The sequence below is a fragment of the Chlorocebus sabaeus genome, chromosome 2, assembly GCF_047675955.1.
Source record: "Chlorocebus sabaeus isolate Y175 chromosome 2, mChlSab1.0.hap1, whole genome shotgun sequence".
In the NCBI taxonomy this organism is placed as follows: domain Eukaryota; kingdom Metazoa; phylum Chordata; class Mammalia; order Primates; family Cercopithecidae; genus Chlorocebus; species Chlorocebus sabaeus.
In genome coordinates, this window is record NC_132905.1 from 85101188 (window position 1) to 85122259 (window position 21072).

General features: G+C 41.3%; 1 protein-coding gene across 2 annotated transcripts in view; it reads right to left on the reverse strand.

The window, feature by feature from the left end:
• CXADR (CXADR Ig-like cell adhesion molecule) overlaps positions 1–21072 on the reverse strand; it is a 76320-nt gene that overhangs the window by 37638 nt on the left and 17610 nt on the right. For both annotated transcript variants that reach the window (XM_037982816.2, XM_007966801.3), the window contains exons 2-3: positions 6550–6716; positions 1460–1664 (exon numbers count right to left, since the gene is read on the reverse strand). In XM_037982816.2, the coding sequence (XP_037838744.1) occupies positions 1460–1664; positions 6550–6716 (372 nt within the window). The remainder of the gene's footprint in view (positions 1–1459; positions 1665–6549; positions 6717–21072) is intronic.

The following is a 21072-nucleotide window of genomic DNA, read 5'->3' on the forward strand; positions in this document are numbered from 1 at the left end:
TCAGAATGATGCATTTCACCAGGACCCCTTCAGGTCCCCATTCAATGATGCTGCCAGCAAATCCTATCTACCAAGATAACCCATGAATTTGCCATGAAGGTACACAAAAAGCCCCACTCGTGTTCCTAGTCTCTAGCAGTAAGAGTTAAGCGCTGGGTCTACTTGTAGGAGGAGTGGTTAAGTGTTGGGTGCCCAAGTCATCTCCAACATTGCTCTTCTAAAGAGTATTCTTGTAATCTCAGCACTCTGGGTGGCCGAGGCGAGTGGTTCACCTGAGGTCAGGAGTTTGAGACCAGCCTGGCCAACATGGTGAAACCCTGTCTCTACTAAAAATACAAGAATTAGCCAGGCGTGGTGGTGCATGCCTATAATCCCAGATACCTAGGTGGCTGAGGCAGGAGAATCACTTGAACCCGGGAAGCAGAGGCTGTAGTGAGCAGAGATGGTGCCACTGCACTCTAGCCTGGGCAACAGAGCAAGACTCCATCTCCAATAAAATAAAATAAAAATAAAGAGTATTCTTCAGAATATTCTACCCTAGCCCTAATCGGTTCTCTAAACAGAAGGAATGAGGTAAATGTTGATGTGGGAGGCCTGCCCTGATCAGTTATTTCCAGTCATGCCAGACAATTCTAGCACTCAGCTTTTCCTATGAAAGTCAATCCCCAAGTGTCCCCTAAAACATGAGAACAGGGGAATTTACTGTCATAAAATAGAAAACTAGACAGTTATGTTTTTCTACATGGTAGCCACTGTACATTTTGTGTAAAGCTTATCACGGTATGGTTTTAGAAGTATATTTATGAACTATCATCTTTCAGTTTCTCAATTTGAAGGGATTAAGAGTGCTTGTAGACATTATCACAGAATCCAGAGGAGGATAATAAACTCTGGAGTCTTTGACAGCTTACAAAGCAGTTTACACTACCTCCCTCTTAACTATTACAGAGAGGGCTATAAGGTATCACAGTGAATGTCTCAGCTCTTCACTTTAATGATGAAAAACAGTGATGTCAAGAAGCTTAAATAACTATGTGGTCTAATGGCCTTACTTGAATTCAGTATTCCTTCTTCCATGTTTCTTCACCTCCATTCTAAATGCTTAAATTACTCATCATAGAAACATGGTTCTACACAATTCTCAGGGCAAATTCTGAGGACAAGGCAGAAACCCGAGATCTCCTAACTCCTGGCTTAGGGTTCTTCCTCCATACCACAGTACTCCTCACTTATTTTCAAACTCTTATGAATTTCACAAAGTTGATCACTTCTTTCTTTTCCTATCCAAAACCAAAAGCTAGTTTTATACTTGACGCTATCCAACACAGAAGAACTTCAAGTGTTTAAAATTGTTATTCTAAAAAATTAAGCTTTGTCTTATACAAATGCTGCTACTACAGTACTATGACTAATCATCCTCTTACTCAGTAACCCATTAACACAAATAAAAATAACTTACCAAGAACTACCAGCTGAATCTTCTTATTTGCAACACCAGGAGCTTTTTTCACTTTGCACTGATACGTGCCAATATCTGACAGCTGTAAATTCGTTACATTTATGGATGCATCACCAGATTTGAGATCATTACTCGTAAAATGTACTCGTCCTTTCAGATCTGGATAGTAGTCATCATAAATTTTGTCTCCAGAATATAAAATAATCTAAAAGAAAGCCAAAATTAGACAGGCAGAAAATCAAACACACAACAAAAAAAACTGTCTCTTAAAGGAGCCCTGGATACACCTGCTGCTACAGAACCCTCCCCCCCAGCAGAAAAAGAGAAAAAGAACACAATATTATGGGGAAACCTAAAACTATCCAAACCACAGAACGAGAACATGGAATCAACGTGATCCTCGGGTATAGTCCCAGACTTCCATTTTTAACCAGGAAACCAAGACCCAACATGATAAAATAGTAAAGCCCTCCACTGTCCTAGACGGCAGTTTAGTAAGATTGGGCAAGAACACAGATGTGCTCATTGGTTTGGGTTTTTTTTCCCCCTTTTGAGATGGAGTCTGAGTCTGAGTCTGTGGCCCAGGCTGGAGTGCAATGGTGCGATCTCGGCTCCCTCCACCTCCTGGGTTCAAGCAATTCTCTCACCTCTGCCTCCCCAGTAGCTGAGACTACAGGCACGTGCCACCACGGCCAACTAATTTTTGTATTTTTAGTAGAGATGGGATTTCACCATGTTGGCCAGGCTGGTCAACCTCAAGTGATCCACCCGCCTCGGCTTCCCAAAGTGCTATGATTATAGGTGTGAGTCACCGTGACTGGCCTGCTCATTCTCACATACTCTATTTTTCAACTGCCTCTGAGGTAGTAGTTTGCCAACCAAGTGTAACACAATCAAGTACCTACTGCCCCCTGCCCCCACAAAAGGCTTATCATAATTTGCCTGTGGAATCTAACAAAAAGATAACTTAGTTGGGTCTTAATACTAAGCTGGAGTTACTTGAGGGTTCTAGACTCTAACAGACAAAATCATAAAATAAACCTCTTAAGATATGTATACCCAGGTTAACAAGTCCTTTGAATGAATCTTCTGTAACTAAAGCAAAGACCCTGCCGAATCCACTGAGTTTTCTGAACCACACTTATAGCCTTTGAAGGCAACTACTAAAGGCTGGATGCTTTAGAGGGAAAATAAAATCTGTGTTTGGAATATTTTCTTGGAAGAGAACTGTAGTAGTATTCTCTAACAATCTCTAACATTAATTTAACACATTTTATAATTTTTCTTTTTTGCTAATGAAATCTCTTCATTCTGGTTATAGGAGACCCATGGGCCGAAGAGCAGGGATGCCAAAACTCAAATAATAATCAGGAAACACAACTATGACCCGTATCCTGCAAATAATCTCTTTTACCTGAGTGCTAATTATAGGCAGTATAATCAGAATAAATGTCATCTAAGAATACTGTTTTCCAGGTTTATTCTGCAGAAACTTCTTGAGTGGAGGAACTTGGGTTCTCTTCTGAATTATCTCCTTCCCAACCACACTGACCCCACCCTAATCCACCAAAGATCTTTTTTATTTTTATTTTATTTTTATTTTTTTTTGAGACAGAGTCTTGCTCTGTCACCCAGGCAGGAGTGCAGTGGTGCGATCTCAGCTCACTGCAACCTTCACCTCCTGGATTAAAGCGATTCTCCTGCCTCAGCCTCCCGAAGAGCTGGGACTACAAGTGCCCACCACCACGCCTGCTAATTTTTGTATTTTTAGTAGAGACGGGGTTTCACCACATTGGCCTGGTTGGTCTCGAATTCCTGACATTGTGATACGCCTGCCTCGGCCTCCCAAAGTGCTGGGACTACAGGCATAAGCCACCATGCCCGGCTAGATCTTTTATTTATATACGAACTGTCTGCATCTAGGTTGCACTCAATACCAGTCTGCTAAGTAAATAAAAGAAAGAGTTGAAGGGTCCACAGCTGACTTACTCTGTAAACCCAAGCCATTACTTTATTTGCTCAATCTTCTGGACACACCCACTTGTCAACAGCAACACTGACGACTCCACAGATGTGGCTACTCTATCTTTCTTTGATTAACTTCCTTTGATTAAAAGGCTTATCATAATTTGCCTGTGGAATCTAACTCTGAAGGTTGTAGAGTTCAATCTATTGTACTTCCAGTAGCTCGTTAAGCTCCACACACACCTTAGTAGCCTTTTAAGGGGGGCTTGAGAAATAAGATGCATTCCCACTGTTGGTTATTTTATAAGCTAGCTTAGTGTCTTCCTGGAAAATGACGTTATAAACATTAGTTAAGGAATGGGAAATTTACCATGCAATTTTACATGTCTTCACTGATTCCCCTTCACAACCCTGCAAGGATGATGGCAACGTCCACACTGACATTTAGGCTGAGGAAAGCAGTGGCTCTCACTGATCAGCGTTTGCACAACAAAGATGCAAACCAGATCCATTTAACTTGGCACAGGACATGACTATCATTTCAATATCATTTACAAGCTTTCAGAATGCTTGTGCATACAGTATTTTGCTGAATTCTTATAACGACCCTGAGATGCTAGGTATATCTGTTCCTACTATACACATGAGGAAACAGGTTTATGAAACACGGGAGGCAGCACAGGACAGCGCAAAGGATAACAGAGCAACAGAGCAGCTGTGAGAGTCAGAGGGACCTGGGTTCAAATTCCAACTGCATTTGTTGCTAGCTATGTGACTCTGGGCATGAAAATCTCTGGGCCTCTGTTTCCTCCTTGCCATATATATAATAATTCTCACCTTACTATGTTGTTTTAAGGCTTAAGTATATACAATCAAAGTATACAAAACACTGCCCAAGCATGCAGTTTACAGTAACTGCTGACTACAGAGATCACACAAGGAATAAGAATGCAAATTTCTCCAGCTCAGTCCTCCAATTCCTAGTTTTTAACCCTTCTGTCTACTAGCTGAAATATATTAAAATAGGGGCTCAGTTAACATATATAGCTTAAATTCTATGTATGCATCCTCTTCCGCATCCATCTCTTCCTAACCCTTCTACCTTTCTTTTGGTCTGATGTGACAGTGTTTTAGGTTAGAAGCTAGGTTTTTAACCCAGAAATGGTCACTCAGAGTCAAGTCCCAGTTTCACATTTCTCTTACAACTCTTGTAGACGGCAAAGCCGTGCCTCTCACTCAGCATGGAAGACGTGGAGTCTTCTTCCCATTATCAGACACACTAATGGCTCAGGGCACAGCGCTTCTTGGTCTCTACATGCACCTTGTCACAAGCTTCACTCAGCAGCAGCACTGAAGACCCGTGCTGCTCTCCATACGCATCCTAGGCTTCCCCTATCTTAAGCACAGGATCAGAGTCCTGGGCTCTAAAGGGGGACAGGCACTGCACTGTCACAGGAATGGGGAACTGCAGGACCTCAGACAGGAGAGGAGCCTGTACTCTAGGTGCCAGCAACTCCAGAGAGAGAGAAGGGAGAGAACGGGGAGGTAAGAGTGACAGGGAACAGGGTAAGGAGGCTGAGTAGATACAATGAGTCAGGCCCGATTTATTTTGCTCAGGGAAACAGAAAGAAGTTCCGGTAACAGAATCAGGGCAGAGGTTACATCCTTGGAGGGGGTGGCTCTAGTCACTCACAACTTGGGAAAGCACCTTAATTATTTCCTTAACATAAACATCAAGGGCAAACTGACTGGATTTGCCAAAAATATTAATTACCTAACTGCACTGATTCAGCCATTAAATGGAAGAATGTTACTTGTAACTTTTAAATATCCCCTTCTTTTACATCAACAAATGAGTAAAACAAAATTTATCTTCCAAATATATATATTACTATGTTTACCTAAATATTTGGACTTATTTTCCTCTCCCTGATCTAATATAATTTATTAAATTTTTTAAAAATTAAATGTGTCAAAGCCAATATGCAACATTCTAAATATAGTATTCTGGAACCATTGAAAAGGTAAAACATAGGCCAGGCGCAAGGTGGCTCATGCCCGTAATCCCAGCACTTTGGGAGGCAGATCACAAGGTCAGGAGATCGAGACTATCCTGGCTAACATGGTGAAACCCTGTCTCTACTAAAAATACAAAAAACTAGCCGGGTGTGGTGGCGGGCGCCTGTAGTCCCAGCTACTCGGGAGGCTGAGGCAGGAGAATGGCGTGAACCCGGGAGGTGGAGCTTGCAGTGAGCCGAGATGAGACAGTGAGACTCCGTCGCAAAAAAAAAAAAAAAAAAAAAAAAAAAAAAGAGAAAAGGTAAAACATGACATATATTTGGAGACGAGATTATCAGGCAACATGTTCCTCCTCTGTGCTATTTTTGGCTTTCCAAGCTTTCTACATTAGACTCTTATTACTTTGATTAGAAAAAAAATACTAAAACAATGCTTTGATATTTTTAAAATTTAAGACAAAATATTTTATAGATTTTTTTTGCTCTGAAGACTTCATTTTTACACTGGGAAGTTTTAAAGTCAAAGTAAAAAAAAAGTAATTTAAAAAGATTTTTGTTTTTTAAGAAATTCATTGGACAGGATATTTAACTTGAAAAAATAAGGAAAATAGATTGTCACACTATGCAGTTGTTACGCCACAGCTAATGACCCTTCTACTGCTCATAGAATCCTTGGGTAAAACTTAAAAGTTTCAATTCTAATGTTTAACAACAAAGCACAGTTATGTGCCATCTCCTAACACGACACACACTCCTGTCTCAACATCACGCCTGCTCTATCTAGACCTCTCTCTGCTATTCCCTGCCTCGAATTCAGATTGTCAGAACTTTCCTAAGTTCCTCTTCTTCCCTGAAGAGTCTCTAAGAACTCCAGTGATCTTTTCCTCTTCTATAACCTTACATCACTCATCATCCATTTCCCTCCACTACATATGTGTCCTCAATTTCCACCAGAGCAACTACCTTCCTCACCCAGACCACAAAGCCTGAGAAGTAGGGGGCTTCCTTCCTAGCTCCCCGCAGCCCATCCATGTGACTGGCAAGGTGACGGACAGACAGATAGTCGCACAGACAGCTGCTAAGTGAGCAAGGACATATCAAACTTACCACTTGATCCACCTTCTGATTATCAGCTGGTGATATCAGCCACTCGATGTCCAGCGGTCCCTGGTCTTCCGGACTAAGCGTAAATTTGCATGGCAGATAGGCAGTTTCCCCTTTGGCTTTTTCAATCATCTGTTCAGGAGTAGTGATACTCAAACTTCTGGTGAAACCTAGAGAAAGAAATGCACATGGGACTAAGCATTTGCTATTATGCTGACAGCCCACACAGTGCCCTGCAGCCATTCAGAAGCAACACATTGATGCGAGGGATACAGGACAGGGTTTGGGTCCCGAGGAATGGAGTCCAAACTCAGAGATGCCCAGTTTTTAATTTGTGCCTTTGTAAAAGTAGAATGACACAAGTAGTATCATCTTATGTGATACAGTTCCCTTAAAGAATGCTGTGAACTTCCTGACATTATATAAGTTTCTACTGGTAGAGGGCTTCCATATGGAAGCAGATGTTTAAAACTAATTTCTCTAGACTCTCTGAAAGGTGAGTGATATAGTTTGGATTTGTGACCCCGCCCAAATCTCATGTTGAATTGTAATCCCCGATGTTGGAAGAGAGGCCTGGTGGGAGGTGACTGGATCATGGGGACGGAATTCCCCCTTGCTGTTCTTCTGATAGTGAGTTCTCAGGAGACCTGGTGGTTTAAAAGTGTGTAGCACCTCCCCCTTCTCTGCCCTGGCCACGTAAAACATGCCTGCCTCCCCTTCGCCTTCTGCCATGATTGTAAGTTTCCTGAGGCCTCCCCAGCCATGCTTTCTGTACAGCCTGCAGAGCCAATTAAACCTCTTTTCTTTAAAAATCACCCAGTTTTGGGTATTTCTTTATAGCGGTGTGAGAATGGACTAATATGGTCAGTCATGTCATACAAATTCAAGACTACATTAATTCATGCTCACCACAAACACACTGGGAACTAAGTCACTCTCAGTAGGGTATATGCTAATCAACCATGACATAGTTTCTGCCAAGGTTTCTTTAAATTTTTATTAGATTTCATTCTATAACCTTCTACTGAATGCTTAAAAATATTTCTAAGCAATAAGTTTTGATGAGAATTCAAAAAGAAAGGAAACACTGTCAATTTACATATCTTTTAAAAACCTACAGCCAGGCACGCTGGCTCACACCTGTAATTCCAGCACTTTGGGAGGCCAAGGTAGGCGGATCATCTGAAGTCAGGAGTTCGAGACCAGCCTGACCAACATGGGGGAAACCCCATCTCTACTAAAAATACAAAATTGGCTGGGCATGGTGGCATATGCCTGTAATCCCAACTACTTGGGAGGCTGAGGCAGGAGAACTGCTTGAACCTGGGAGGTGGAGGTTGCAGTGAGCCGAGATCGCGACATTGCATTCCAGCCTGGGCAATAAGAGCGAAACTCTGTCTCAAAAAAAAAAAAAATTTACCAAATAGTTGACTCATATTATTTTTGAGACACTTCTTACTGTTTATCCCTCTTTATTTCCCTTCTGAAAAAGCCAATAATCACATTTATTGTATTTTATAAAAGACATCTTAAAATTACATAACTTAATTTCACCAACATGGTGAAACCCCATCTCTACCAAAAATACAAAAATTAGCCCAGCTGGGTGTGGTGGTGTGCACCTGTAATCCCAGCTACGGAGGAGGCTGAGGCAGGAGGATCGCTCGAACTGGGGAGGTGGAGGATGCAGTGAGCCCAGTCATGCCACTGTCCTCCAGCCTGGGTGACAAAGCAGGATTCCATCTCAAAAAATTAAAAAATTAAATGCAAATTTAGTCTGTAAGTGAACAATCACATAAAACTTTTCTTCCTATTCACACTGTAAAAGTATGCACAGCACTAGCTTGTCACATCTATGGTTTCCTTGTGATTACCCAACATCTTCTTAAGTATAAATTCAAACATCTAAAGTATGCATAACCGTAAGTTTCACTACTTTCCACTGAAGAGCAACTATATTTGGACCTATGTCACCTGACTCTGACAACCTTCAGAGCGGGACGATGACCTGGAAGAGGCCCTAAGCACTAAGATACAGCAGGGTGCACGGGGACTGCCTCTCTTTTCCTCTCCCTTTTCCCCTGCTCCCACCAAAAAAAATTAACACATTAGAGCAAAATTAGGAGTAAATCAATCCAAAGTCCCAATTTCCGCAGTGACTACCTTGTTTTTCAAATAAATTTTGATAGAACAAACCAAAATGAAGTTATGTTATTAGCCACTGCATGATTCTTTCCATTAGTCCTGAAATAAGCTTAATATACACAAACTATCAGTTCTAACAAAATTTTAATAAAGTCAAAACCAATAGATTGAGAACTAAAGAAAATCCTGGTTACATTCAACACCATTTACATTTAGGCACCATTGTAAGCTTTCAATCACATGTAAACGTACTCCTAGAATAAATTTAAATTGGGATACAAATTATCTGCACCTGCTCCCTTAAACCTGAGGTTGGCCCAGCTTTGACCAACAGGATGTGCCAGGAATGACCTGTACAGTTCCAAGGTTAGGCCTCAAAAACCCCTGCTGCAACCACTCTTGCCTCCTTGGTCACCAGCCACTGTGTGAACAAACCACAGAAGGGGCAACGGAGGTGTCTGGCCAACCCTAGAACACTCAGCTCTAGTCCAGACCAGCTCTCTGCAGCCCCACAGTTGAGCCCATAATTTTCCATCTTAGCCTAATCTAACTAGCGACCCACAGGATCATGAATATATGATTTTTGTTTTAAGGCTCTAGAGTTTGAGGTGTTTTGTTACACAGCAATATTGATCAGACATCATCCAAACCCACTGATCCAGCCCAGAAGTCCAACTACTCTGGCCTCCATTTCATGTCCATGTTTCTATTGAAAATGATATGATTTGGTATTTATGTATATAATCTCAAGTGTTTCTATTTATTTATTTCTAATAAATTCTATTATTTCTAATAAACTCTGCTCCATTCCTATCTCATTCATTAAGGCATTTCTACCTCTCCACCCTACAATTATTTTTCTTTCTTTCTCTATGAATGCTGATTGTACTTTACTTTCTACCATCTGTATCACTTACTCGGCACTTAGCATATGTTGCCGTGGAATTTTTTTTTCTCTATAAATTTTATGGTGAAACTGACATAGGTGGCATCCAGAGTTGTGTCACATCTTCTCTTCTACTTTTTTAAGAGATGGAGTCTCACTATGTTACCCAGGCTGGTCTCTAACTCCTGAGGCTCAAGTAATCCTCCTGCCTTGGCCTCCCAAAGTGCTGGGATTACAGACTTGAGCCACTGTAACTGGCCTGTCACATCTTTCTAGATGTTGAGAAACTTATCTTCTTCCCATACTACCTTGTATTTTTACAACCTTTTAAGATGTATGCCCTGATTTACTATTAAATTATTAGCTCTATTAGGGCTGAAAGAAATTGCAGCTACCTCTATCTCGTGCTGTAGTTCTTTGCACATAGTAGAAAAGAATTAGGCTGGACGCAGTGGCTCACGCCTGTAATCCCAACACTTTGGGAGGCCGAGGCGGGCGGATCACGAGGTCAGGAGACCAAGACCATCCTGGCTAACACGGTGAAACGCCCCCCATCTCTACTGAAAATACAAACAAATTAGCCGGGAGTGGTGTTGGGCGGCTGTACTCCCAGCTACTCCGGAGGCTGAGGCAGGAGAGTGACGTGAACCCGGCAGGCGGAGCTGGCAGTGAGCTGAGATCGCGCCACTGCACTCCAGCCTGGGCCACAGAGCGAGACTCCGTCTCAAAAAAACAAAAACAAAAACAAACGAACAAAAAAAAACCCTGCCTTTTTACGTGTAACAAAATAATCTGAAAAGATATATGCCAAATTGTTAACGGCAATTACTTTTGAGAATTCAGATTTTAAGGAAGACAACTGTCCATTTCTGCTTTATTCTGAGATTTTTAAAAATGCGTATGCTGTTTACGATATTTTAAAATGATTTTTTAATGACTGTTAGTGTTTTTTTCCAAAAAATGGTTAAAGCCCTCAATTCCTGTTCATTGTGTTGCACTAGAAACGAATTAAAATCTTGAGATCATATAAAACAGTTCCTGGGTCTCCTAGCAACACTGAAGGGCCTCTTTTTACAGAGGCGTAGTTTTTCAAGTGCTGAAGTATGCAACAGACACAAATGATAGAAGACAAAAGACAGACACTTGGTCTCATGCAGCGGGCCTGGGCATCTTTCCTAGTACTGCCCAATTTTATTTATGCAGCAAGTAGATTAATAATTTAACTTGCAAACTACTCGCAGGTTCAAACACGGTTTAAAGGGTAAATCAAATATCAAATCTTCTTACAATTTTATTCAAATGTATAATCAGGATGTGATAAAATATGGAGCATATTATTCAGCTGCAAGTATTTGCAGTCTAGTTAATAAGTGCACAGCACTAGATCATATTATATAAATAAACAGACTGAACCACATCCCATATTGGTAGTGACTGAAATAACATTTCCCAGTTTTCTGCTTGCTTTTCTTATCTCCAGTTTCTAAATCACTCGGATCTTTAGAGCTTCTCTTCTGCACAATCTGACTTATAGCTGAGCATCAAAGTGACATGAGTTTATCAAAGAGTATTTTTTTAGGCCTTGATGTCACCTCCTACTAAGGCCTTAGATGATCTGTTTCCACCATAAGATTGGAAGCAAACTGGAGATAATGTAAGAAGCTATTCTTCTAGAAGGGAGGTAATGTTACGAACTGATAACATGCGTTGGTTTTTTTCATTTGCTTTTTCAAATTTAAGCTGTTTGTTAACCTAGATGGTCTTCAGTGATCTTTTCCTTCTGGCAATCTCAAAATAATAAACATTAGAAAATGCTCCTGAAATGTTACCATTCGTTTTTTAAAAAGAGAAGTAAACATGAGAATTTTTAATGATGTTTTGAGTGAGGAAAGCCTTAGAGAAAAGTAGAAGAGAAAAACACAACAGCTATGGAACAAGACAACAATTTAACTATACTAAAAATCTTGTTAGAAAATCACCATTTGGGAAAAACAGAGTCATAATTGTTTCAGGCAGAATACTGAAAATTGGTACTGAAAGGTATGATGAGAAACAGCATTTGTTACATAATGTCAAAGTATCTTCCCACAAAACACTTTAATTACACAGGAAAAAGTAGTAACTTTACAGCGAAGAAATCTGGTAGACATCACCTTAATCAAATGATCAAAGTTACCTTCAGGAGAACAAATGGACATTATGTACCTCCTGATTAGAAAAGAACATAGTATTACTTCTGTAGTATTGCATACCAAGTCAAAAATGCATACTCTAGCCATGAAAAGACATGGAGTAGACTTAAACACAAATACATATTACTAAGTGAAAAAAGCCACTCTCAAAAGGCTACACACTGCATGATTACAACTATATGACATTCTGGAAAAGGCAAAACTACAGAGACAGTAAAAAAAATACAATAAAAAATTAATGGATGCAGGGGAAAGAGGGAAGAGGAGAATAGGTGGAACACAGGATTTTTAGGGCAGGGAAATGCTTCTGTGTAATACTGTAATGGGGGCTACCTGTCATACATTTGTCCAAAACCATGGAATGTACAGAACCAAGAGTGAACCCTGATGTAAACTATGGATTCTAGATGATAATGTTATGTCAATACAGTTCATCAATTCTAACAAAGGTCCACTCCGGTGGGGGACGTGTTGACAAGCGAGGGAGACTGTGGTATGTGGGTGAAGGGAGTATAAGGGAACTCTGTACTTTCTGCACGATTTTGCTATAAATCTAAAACTGCTGTAAAAATAAAGTCTATTTTTAAAAAAGACAAGAGAGCACACAATCATGTTTACAATTAGATAAATATAAATTAGAATAATGTAACATTTCAAATATAAAATTGATGGTGATCAAAAAAAAAAAAAAATCAATAAAGCCCACGTTGCCAAAAGTGTTGGAAACTGTGGCAACACAGAAAGTAAATCGGTACAACCTACTATCAACACAGAAGATTTGTGAAATGTCAGTGTGCTAACCCACTTTTAGGAACTGCAGCTGAACTCTCATAACTGAACAGCTCATATGTACAAGGATATTATTCACTGATGCACTCTGAAACAGAAAAACATCTGAAAACAACCTAAATGGCCAACAGGCAGGAAAATCAGAGAAAGAGATTCAAGCTCATCTACCTCAAAGAGCCAGGACAAGTAGATCAGGTAGAACCAGTCCCCTCCAGCAAAAAGATACTACTAAAATTTGGCTTCTGGGGAGTAACGCTGACTTCCACTCGTATAAATAGAAGTATGACTAAATATTGTCACCTTAAGGTTTGGTTCCATTCACCCAACAGCAAATACAATCATCGAATCAAAATTAGGTCTTTCAAAAGGAACATAACATTAAACATATAATAATGTATACTAATAAATATATTAATAGAATAAAAATAGTTTTGGGGGACAGTGGTAGAGTAAATCATGTCCCCCCCAAAATTCATATGTTGATTCCCTAACCTCCTATGTGACTGTATTAGAGGTAGGGCTTTTAAGGAAGTGATTAAGATTAAATGAGGCCATAGCGTGGAGCCCAGAACAGATGGAACTGACACCCGTGTAAGAGAAGGAAACACGGGAGCACTCTCTCTGGCACATGAGGACAGAGGGAGAGGGCAGCTGTCTAGCAGCCAAGAAGAGGGCTCTCACCAGAAACCAAACGTGCTGGCACCTTAATCTTGGACTGTCCAGACTCCAGAACTGTGAAAAACCAAGTTTCTATTGTTTAAGGCATCTATGGTATTTTGACATGGTATTTTGTTATAGCAGCCTGAGCAGACTAATACAGACTGCATACAGAGCAGTGAAGTTTCTCCTCATGGATAGGGTATACTGTTCAACTGAACATGAAGTTAATGAATTCAGCAGAAATTCTCAAGAAGATTTAAACATATTGGGAATTCACAAAATGATGGAAAAATGTACTTTTCAATCCATAGCCAACAAAGACACGAGGGAACTGCTTGGATGGTCCTTCTCAGGAGAAAAAAAATATTATGTACATTAATATTTAGAAGTGCACAGGAATTTAAATTTATTGCTTATCTGTAAGCCAAGCATTATGCAAAGGGCTTTAATTATTTCATTTGATCCTTACAAAACCTGTGGAACAGGCATTACAGACAATGACATCAAAGAACTGCTTCTTATGCAAAATCCAAGTAAATGTTGAATAACACCAGTTACTTAATCCAGACTAAGTGGAAGGAGAAGAGGGAAGTAAAAGATCATAAAGGCACTGAAATAAGAAAAATGAGGACATGAGACAAGAAAATTCAAAAGCAGCAAGAAGTCTGTTTAGGTAATAGGGATATCCTTGTAGATCCCCTGAGAACCTAAAATACGGAAAGCACAAACCAGCGACAGTTTTAAAGTTGGGCTGGAAGACTTCTTAAAACACAAGAAAATACGGGGGTAATTTTATAATCCAACCCACATACTTGATTTGGGGGCAGGGGGCCCAGTGACAGCAAGCTGAGATGATGTTTGATCAAACTGTTTGTTTCCCCAGCACAACGCTAAATTTCTCCTTCGAATCCCTCATCTCAGTGGGAGACCGACCACCATCCCTTCTGGCAATCAGTCCCTGCATAAGATCACCGATGCAAGAAAGAGCTGCATCACCAATCACTTGCACAAACCTGGAGATAAAACGAAAGGCAGCAGGGTATCAACGTTCACTCATTCAAAGCATACTATGTCCTGTTAATTCTGCCTCTTCAATACATTCCAAATCCAACCATTCTTACCTATATCCAGGCCACTATTATCTTTCATGTGGCCTGGATGTAGCCTGCTAACTGGCTTCCCTGCATCCACACTTTCTCAATCTAACTCATTCTCCATCCTTCACCTAGAGTGTTCTCTATATAATTGCTTTTATTTATCTATTTTTTTGAAACAGGGTCTCACTCTGTTGCCCAGGCTGAAGTGCTGTGGCACAATCAAGGCTCACTGTGGCCTCAAACTCCTGGGCTCAAGGGATCCTCTCCTGCCTCAGCCTCCCAAGGAGCTGGGACTACAGGTGTGTGCCACCATGCCCGCTAATTTTATTTTTATTTTCCCAGTGGAGATGCAGTCTCGTTATGTTGCCCAAGTTGGTCTTGAACTCCAGGGCTCAAGCAAGCCTCCCACCTCAGCCTCCCAAAATGCTGGAATTACAGGCATGAGTCACTGCATCCAGCCTATAACTCCTTTTGTAAAAAAGACGTCACTGACATGTCTCACAGTCTCTGGTCGCTCCTCATTGATTCAGACACCTTAATTCTCCCTAAAGGCCCTTTATGACTAGAGGCCCTCTAGCTTCTTACCGCTTCCCACTCCCTCAGTATAATACAGCCATCATCATCTCCATCACCATCTCGCCTCACTCACTCAGCACGAGCACAGTGTAAGATACCTCCTCTTGCTGGGCGCGGTGGCTCACACCTGTAATCCCAGCACTGTGGGAGGCCGAGGCAGGCACATCACGAGGTCAGGAGATCAAGACCATCCTGGCTAATACGATGAAATCCCATCTCTACTAAAATACAAAAATTAGCCAGGTGTGGTGGCGCATGCCTGTAGTCCCAGCTACTCAGGAGACCGAGGCAGGAGAATCGCTTGAACCCGGGAGGAGGAGGTTGCAGTGAGCCGAGATCGCGCCACTGCACTCCAGCCTGGGCGACAGAGTGAGACTCCATCTTAAAAAAAAAAAAAAAAAAAAGAAGATACCTCCTCTTCTGCTCCATCCCACCTTTTAGGTTTACTGTGGTCTCAGTTCAGCCCCTTCATCCAGAAAGTATGTCCTCCAATTACTCCTTGGCCTAGCACTAACAGTGCTTTCATCACAGGCACTTCTCCCACTTTACTGAAATTGCGCTTTACTCTGTGTACTTCTCTCACCCTCTGCCTCCAGGGACTATGTCACATTTGACTTTGGTGGCAAAGCTCATACTGTTCTTCATCATCACTGGTTTTCTTTAGCAGAGCAAAATTTCGGGCACTTGGCATTCAACAAACATGTGTTGAATGAAGGTGTTTTTTTTCTATCACTGAGGAAACAAAAGGAACACTCTGAAACATATTTTCTGTGTTTTTAACCTATCCCAGAAAGAGACTAGATGTAAAGCCTGATCAGTGATGGCATATGCACAGGGATTTTAAAGATCATGACTCACTGTAGAATTCGAGCACTGACAGAGAGAAGCTATGCATTTTGAGTTAGGCAACTGCATAACTGCATAATCTGTCTTGACACCTAAGCAGTCAACAAAGCACTTTGTTGCAACAATAAAACAGCAATCAGGCAGGTCTGGATGCCTGGAGGTAAGCAGGTGACAATTTTGGGATCTCGGAGGGAAGTGGCAGGCAAAACAATGTTCACGGGCACAAGAACCTTTATATAGGAGAAGGGAAATTACACTAGGAATGAATGATGGTACATTTCAAAATAGCGAAAAAAACTGACAACAAAATTAACCACAACAGTGAAATTGTTTTGGTCTGGGACCAATAAAACAACCAACAAATCAGAGGAGGCACTAAGGGGAAAAAGACAGATCAGTCCACATGTGTGGGACACTGTCGGTGTATGCTTCTTCCTTCTCTGTGTAAAAGTCCCTTTTCTCTCTTGCTCCATCTTCTCCCCAGAGAGCACCTCTACCCATTTATCAAAATACATTTTAGGCTGGGCGCGGTGGCTCACACCTGTAATCCCAGCACTTTGGGAGGCTGAGGCGGGAGGATCATTTGAGGTCAAGAGTTTGAGGCCGGGCACGGTGGCTCATGCTTGTAATCCCAGCACTTTGGGAGGCCGAGGTGGGCGGATCACGAGGTCAGAAGATCGAGACCATCCTGGCTAACACGGTGAAACTCCGTCTCTACCGAAAATACAAAAAATTAGCCAGGCGTGGTGGCGGCGCCTGTAGACCCAGCTACTCAGGAGGCTGAGGCAGGAGAATGGCGTGAACCCGGGAGGCAGAGCTTGCAGTGAGCAGAGATGGCGCCACTGCACTCCAGCCTGGGCGACAGAGTGAGACTCCATCTCAAAAAAAAAAAAAAAAAAAAAAAAAAAAAAAAAAAGTTTGAGACCAGCCTGGCTAACACAGTGAAACCCCGTCTCTACCAAAAATACAAAAATTAGCTGGGTGTGGTGGTGAGCGCCTGTAGTCCCCGCTACTTGGGAGGCTGAGGCAGGAGAATTGCTTGAACCAGGGAGGCTGAGGTTGCAGTGAGCTGAGATCACACCATTGCACTTCGGCCTAGGAGACAGAGTAAGACAGTCTCAAAAAGAAAAAAAAAAAAACAAAACATTTTACTTGTCAGCTCATCTCGGAAGTTCCCCTGATCCCCATAGGCAGTGTTAATTGCTTCCTCCCCTGTTTTATACATTTCCTCTAGGTATTTACATGTCCCTATTCTGAAGCACATACTAACTTAACCAAGTGTCAGTGCTTCCTCTTGGGAGGGTGTGTCCCAAGACTCATTCAGTCAGCCTTCTCCCGTCCAGCCTTGGACAAGTAGAAGGAGGGAGCTCAGAGTAGATGGAAAGTGAAATGAAGAAGCTATCTGAAAGCAGAACAGCGATGGGAGAGAGGGCCATCAGGCATGAGAAGGGAGCCCTGGGGTGACTGTGTATCCAGGGAAGCAAAGAAACTGAACAATGAAGCTTAGATGGGAGAAACAGCTCAGAGGAAATCGAGCAAGCCTGGTCACAAACTGCTGGAAGGAAAGACAGGATACTTATTTTTTAATGAGAAATGTTCACAAATCTGATAAGAAACTAACATTGATGCTACTTTATATATATAGTTGTTAACATAAAAGAAGTATGTTAAGAAAAACTTTTATTGTGGATATGCTAAAATCACTACTACAGATTCTTCATTCTACAGATGAAAGAGTTGTGTTATCTTTCAGCTCTCTCTAGGACAAAATAAAGGGGAAAAAATTACACACTGATACATGATTCTTTTCAAAATATCTAGTACTATTCCAAAGAAATTAACAAAAAAATGAAGTTTTACAAACAAAAACAGGATTTTTTTTTTTTTTTTTTGGAGACAGAGTCTGGCTCTGTCGCCCAGGCTGGAGTGCAGTGGCACAATCTTGGCTCACTGCAGCCTCCACCTCCTGGGCTCAAGCCATCCTCCCACCTTAGCCTCTCAAGTAGCTGGGACTGCAGGTGCACGCCACCATGCCCCACTACTTTTTGTATTTTCTTGTAGAGATAGGGTCTCACTGTATTACTAAGGCTGGTCTTGAACTCCCAAGTTCAGGTAATCCACCCGCCTGGGGCTATCAAAGTGCTGGGATTACAGGTGTAAGCCAACGTGCCCGGACAGTAAGAGGAATTTAAATTTATATTCCGAAGTCTTACGTGCTTGTCTGGTTGCTCGGAAAGGGGATATGACCTTAATACCCAATGCTATGAAGAATTTTTTAATATTGAGCTTTGTGAAAAATGTCAAAGTATGTCATAAGGGTTACTATTTTAAAGACAGAACACATTCTGAATGTGAATGCTGAATTCCAATCACGGAAATTAGAAGACTTACTATAAAAACACAATAATATGGCTCATCCCTGTAACAATCCCAGCACTTTGGGAGGCACTGAGGAGGAAAGATCACTCGAGCTCAGGAGTTCGAGACCAACCTGGGCAACATAGTGAGAATTCATATCTACAAAAAATAAAACAATTAGCCAGGCGTGGTAGATCTAAGCAGGGCAGATCACAGTGAGAGCTCATATTTACAAAAGATCAAAACATTAGCCAGGGGTGGTAGTGCATGCCTGTGGTCCCAGCTACTAAGAAGGCTGAATAGGAGGCTCACTTGAGACCGGGAAGCTGAGGCCGCAATGAGCCATAACTGCGTCTCTGCACTCCAGCCTGGGCGATGGAGAGGGCAATGGAGCGAGACTCCATCTCAAAAATAAAAATAAAAATAAAAAAATTAATTAAAAAAAAAAAAATATATATATAGCTGAGAAAGAGAAGAAAATACAGAGAGGTAGAAATTATGCTCTTCACTGTCTAAGAGTTTTGGTTCTTTAATTCCCATGAGTGTTAGTATAGACTGTCAATATGTACTCAGAGCTAAGGAAATTAAAACTTACAGCAAGATAAATTAATAACAATGAGAAATGGCATAAGTATACACACTTGCTTTTCTTTGTACTTTTCAAATATCAATTCCCAGCTCCCTATCCCCAGTGAGACATCGAAAAGCAGGCCCCCAGGAAATAAACTGGAATAGAAATGAGGAAACCATCACCTTAACAATAAATACCAACTAAACAGTGACTGAGGACTTATTATAGACCAACCACTTTTCAAAATGTCCTACACATATTAACTCTTTCCATTCTCATAACAACTCCACGAGAAAGGTGTTTGGGTGAAGGAAAAGGGACAAGATGGAGGAAGGTGAACAAGATGGAGCAGTCCTTGTTGTTTCCGGGTTCTTCATCACAGATTTTCCCGCGCCCGGGAAAAGAACCAAATCAACTGAGCATGCGCAGAATGACATCAAGCCGGGGACACAAATTCAAGAAGCCATTCCTACACAAACGCCCCAAACTCCTTCCCTTCCAGCTCCCAGGCATAAAAGTCCGCTGCCGGCAGGAGCCGGCATGACTTCTTCGGCCCCCGCATTTGTGGACTGGAGAACATCACCCGAGAGCGCCGGTGCGACTTCCCTGGCCCCCCACACCTGAGGACCAGAGAACTTCGCCCGAGAGTGTGTGCATATTTGCAATTAAAAAACTGCCACTTTATTACGTACTTTGGCCTCATGTTTAATTACTTAGCTCTCCTAAATTAAGTTACATTAAATTAAAACAAAAGGTACTGATATTATCCATCTGTGTTTTGCAAGGAAGAAACAAACACATTGAGACATATCTAACCTACTGAAGGAGCAAGATTCAAATCTAGGCTGACTGATTCTGGAGCCACACTCACTCTGTATGTAGATGTAGTCAATCCATGAACATCATACAACAGTAATAAAGATTCCATTTCTGAAGTCACTATAAAATACAGTGGGTGCATTATGAGAAATCCTAATCCAATCACCACGGTAGAGAAAGGTTTGGAATTTATACTCTTCCTCTACGCTACATTTCTAGTAGTATTTTAGGCAGCACCTGGTTCAGGAGTTTGGGTGAAACTTTTTCTTTTTTGGAAAAACAAATAAATGTCAGACTAGGTTACCTGACTGTTGTCAAATTTATTACACAAAAAAGCTCTGTGTCATTTTGGACAAGTTGCTTCCCTAGGGCTCAAATGTAAATTAAGGGTGTTGAACTAAATTATCTATTTCAGACCTAACTATGTTCTAATTCTAGCCCATCGATCAATCAACCAACAAGCAGCCTTCCCTGACAATCATTTCTTCCCCTCCCCTGTATCCACATCTCAAAGGTATTAGCAGGAGCTGAGTCCAGCTCCCAACAAATGCAGATATTTCTTCAACAGTAGGAGTTCTAAAGTTAGATCTGCATTCAGATTCAAATTTATCTGACTAAATGCTTGGCCTCAAGTGATTTCTAGCTTCTCCATGACTAGATGTGTTCCTCTTTAAAATGAAGATTAATAATAATAACAATGCCTACTTCATTGGAGAAATTAAATCAAATAACACATGTAAACCTCTTAGAACAGCGGCAGCACATCCTGGTGTTCACTCTTCAATAAATATAGTAGCTAGTAGGCAATTCACTGTCATCTGATAAGTCTGCTACTTCACTATGATACACAACCCTATGTCTTGTCATCTTTTATTTTTAACACTTATCAGTGCCTTCCACTAGGAAGAGCTCACAATTTGTAATGTAAAAACAATGACACTGAAATGTATCCACTAGATCTGGCAATTGGAACATCATCGGTGAGCTAAGCCAAATCAGATTTAGTGAAGGTTTTGGGGAGCTGCAACAGGATATTATCTGGCCATAGTGCTTGAGAGATGTGAGCAAAGACAGAAATAACTACTAGTTTGAGAAATTTGTTCTCGATGAAGGGAGAAAGTAGACAGTATATGATATGTAGTCAAGGAAAGGTTCTTCTTGAAATGAGAAATATGGAGTACAGTTATTAGTCAAAAGGAAAAAGCAAATAGAATGGGAGACATTAACAATCTTACAGCAAAACACCAGAGACTGAAAGATCAAGCCCTCAGAAAAGAATGAGACCTAGAAAACTGGGGAAAAGGACTTGTTTGCCACACCTGTAATCCCAACACTTTGGGAGGTTGAGGCGGGAAGACTGCTTAGGCCCAGGAGTTTGAGACAAACCTGGGCAACATAGGAAGGCACCATCTCTACAAAAAAAAAAAAAAAAAAAATTAATTAGTTGCACACGGTGGTGCATGCCTGTAGTCCCAGCTACTACGGAGGCTGAGGTGGGAGCCTGGAAGGTTGAGGCTGCAGTGAATTGTGACTGCATCACTGCACTCCAGCTTGGGGACAGAGAAAGACCCTATCTCCCACCACCAA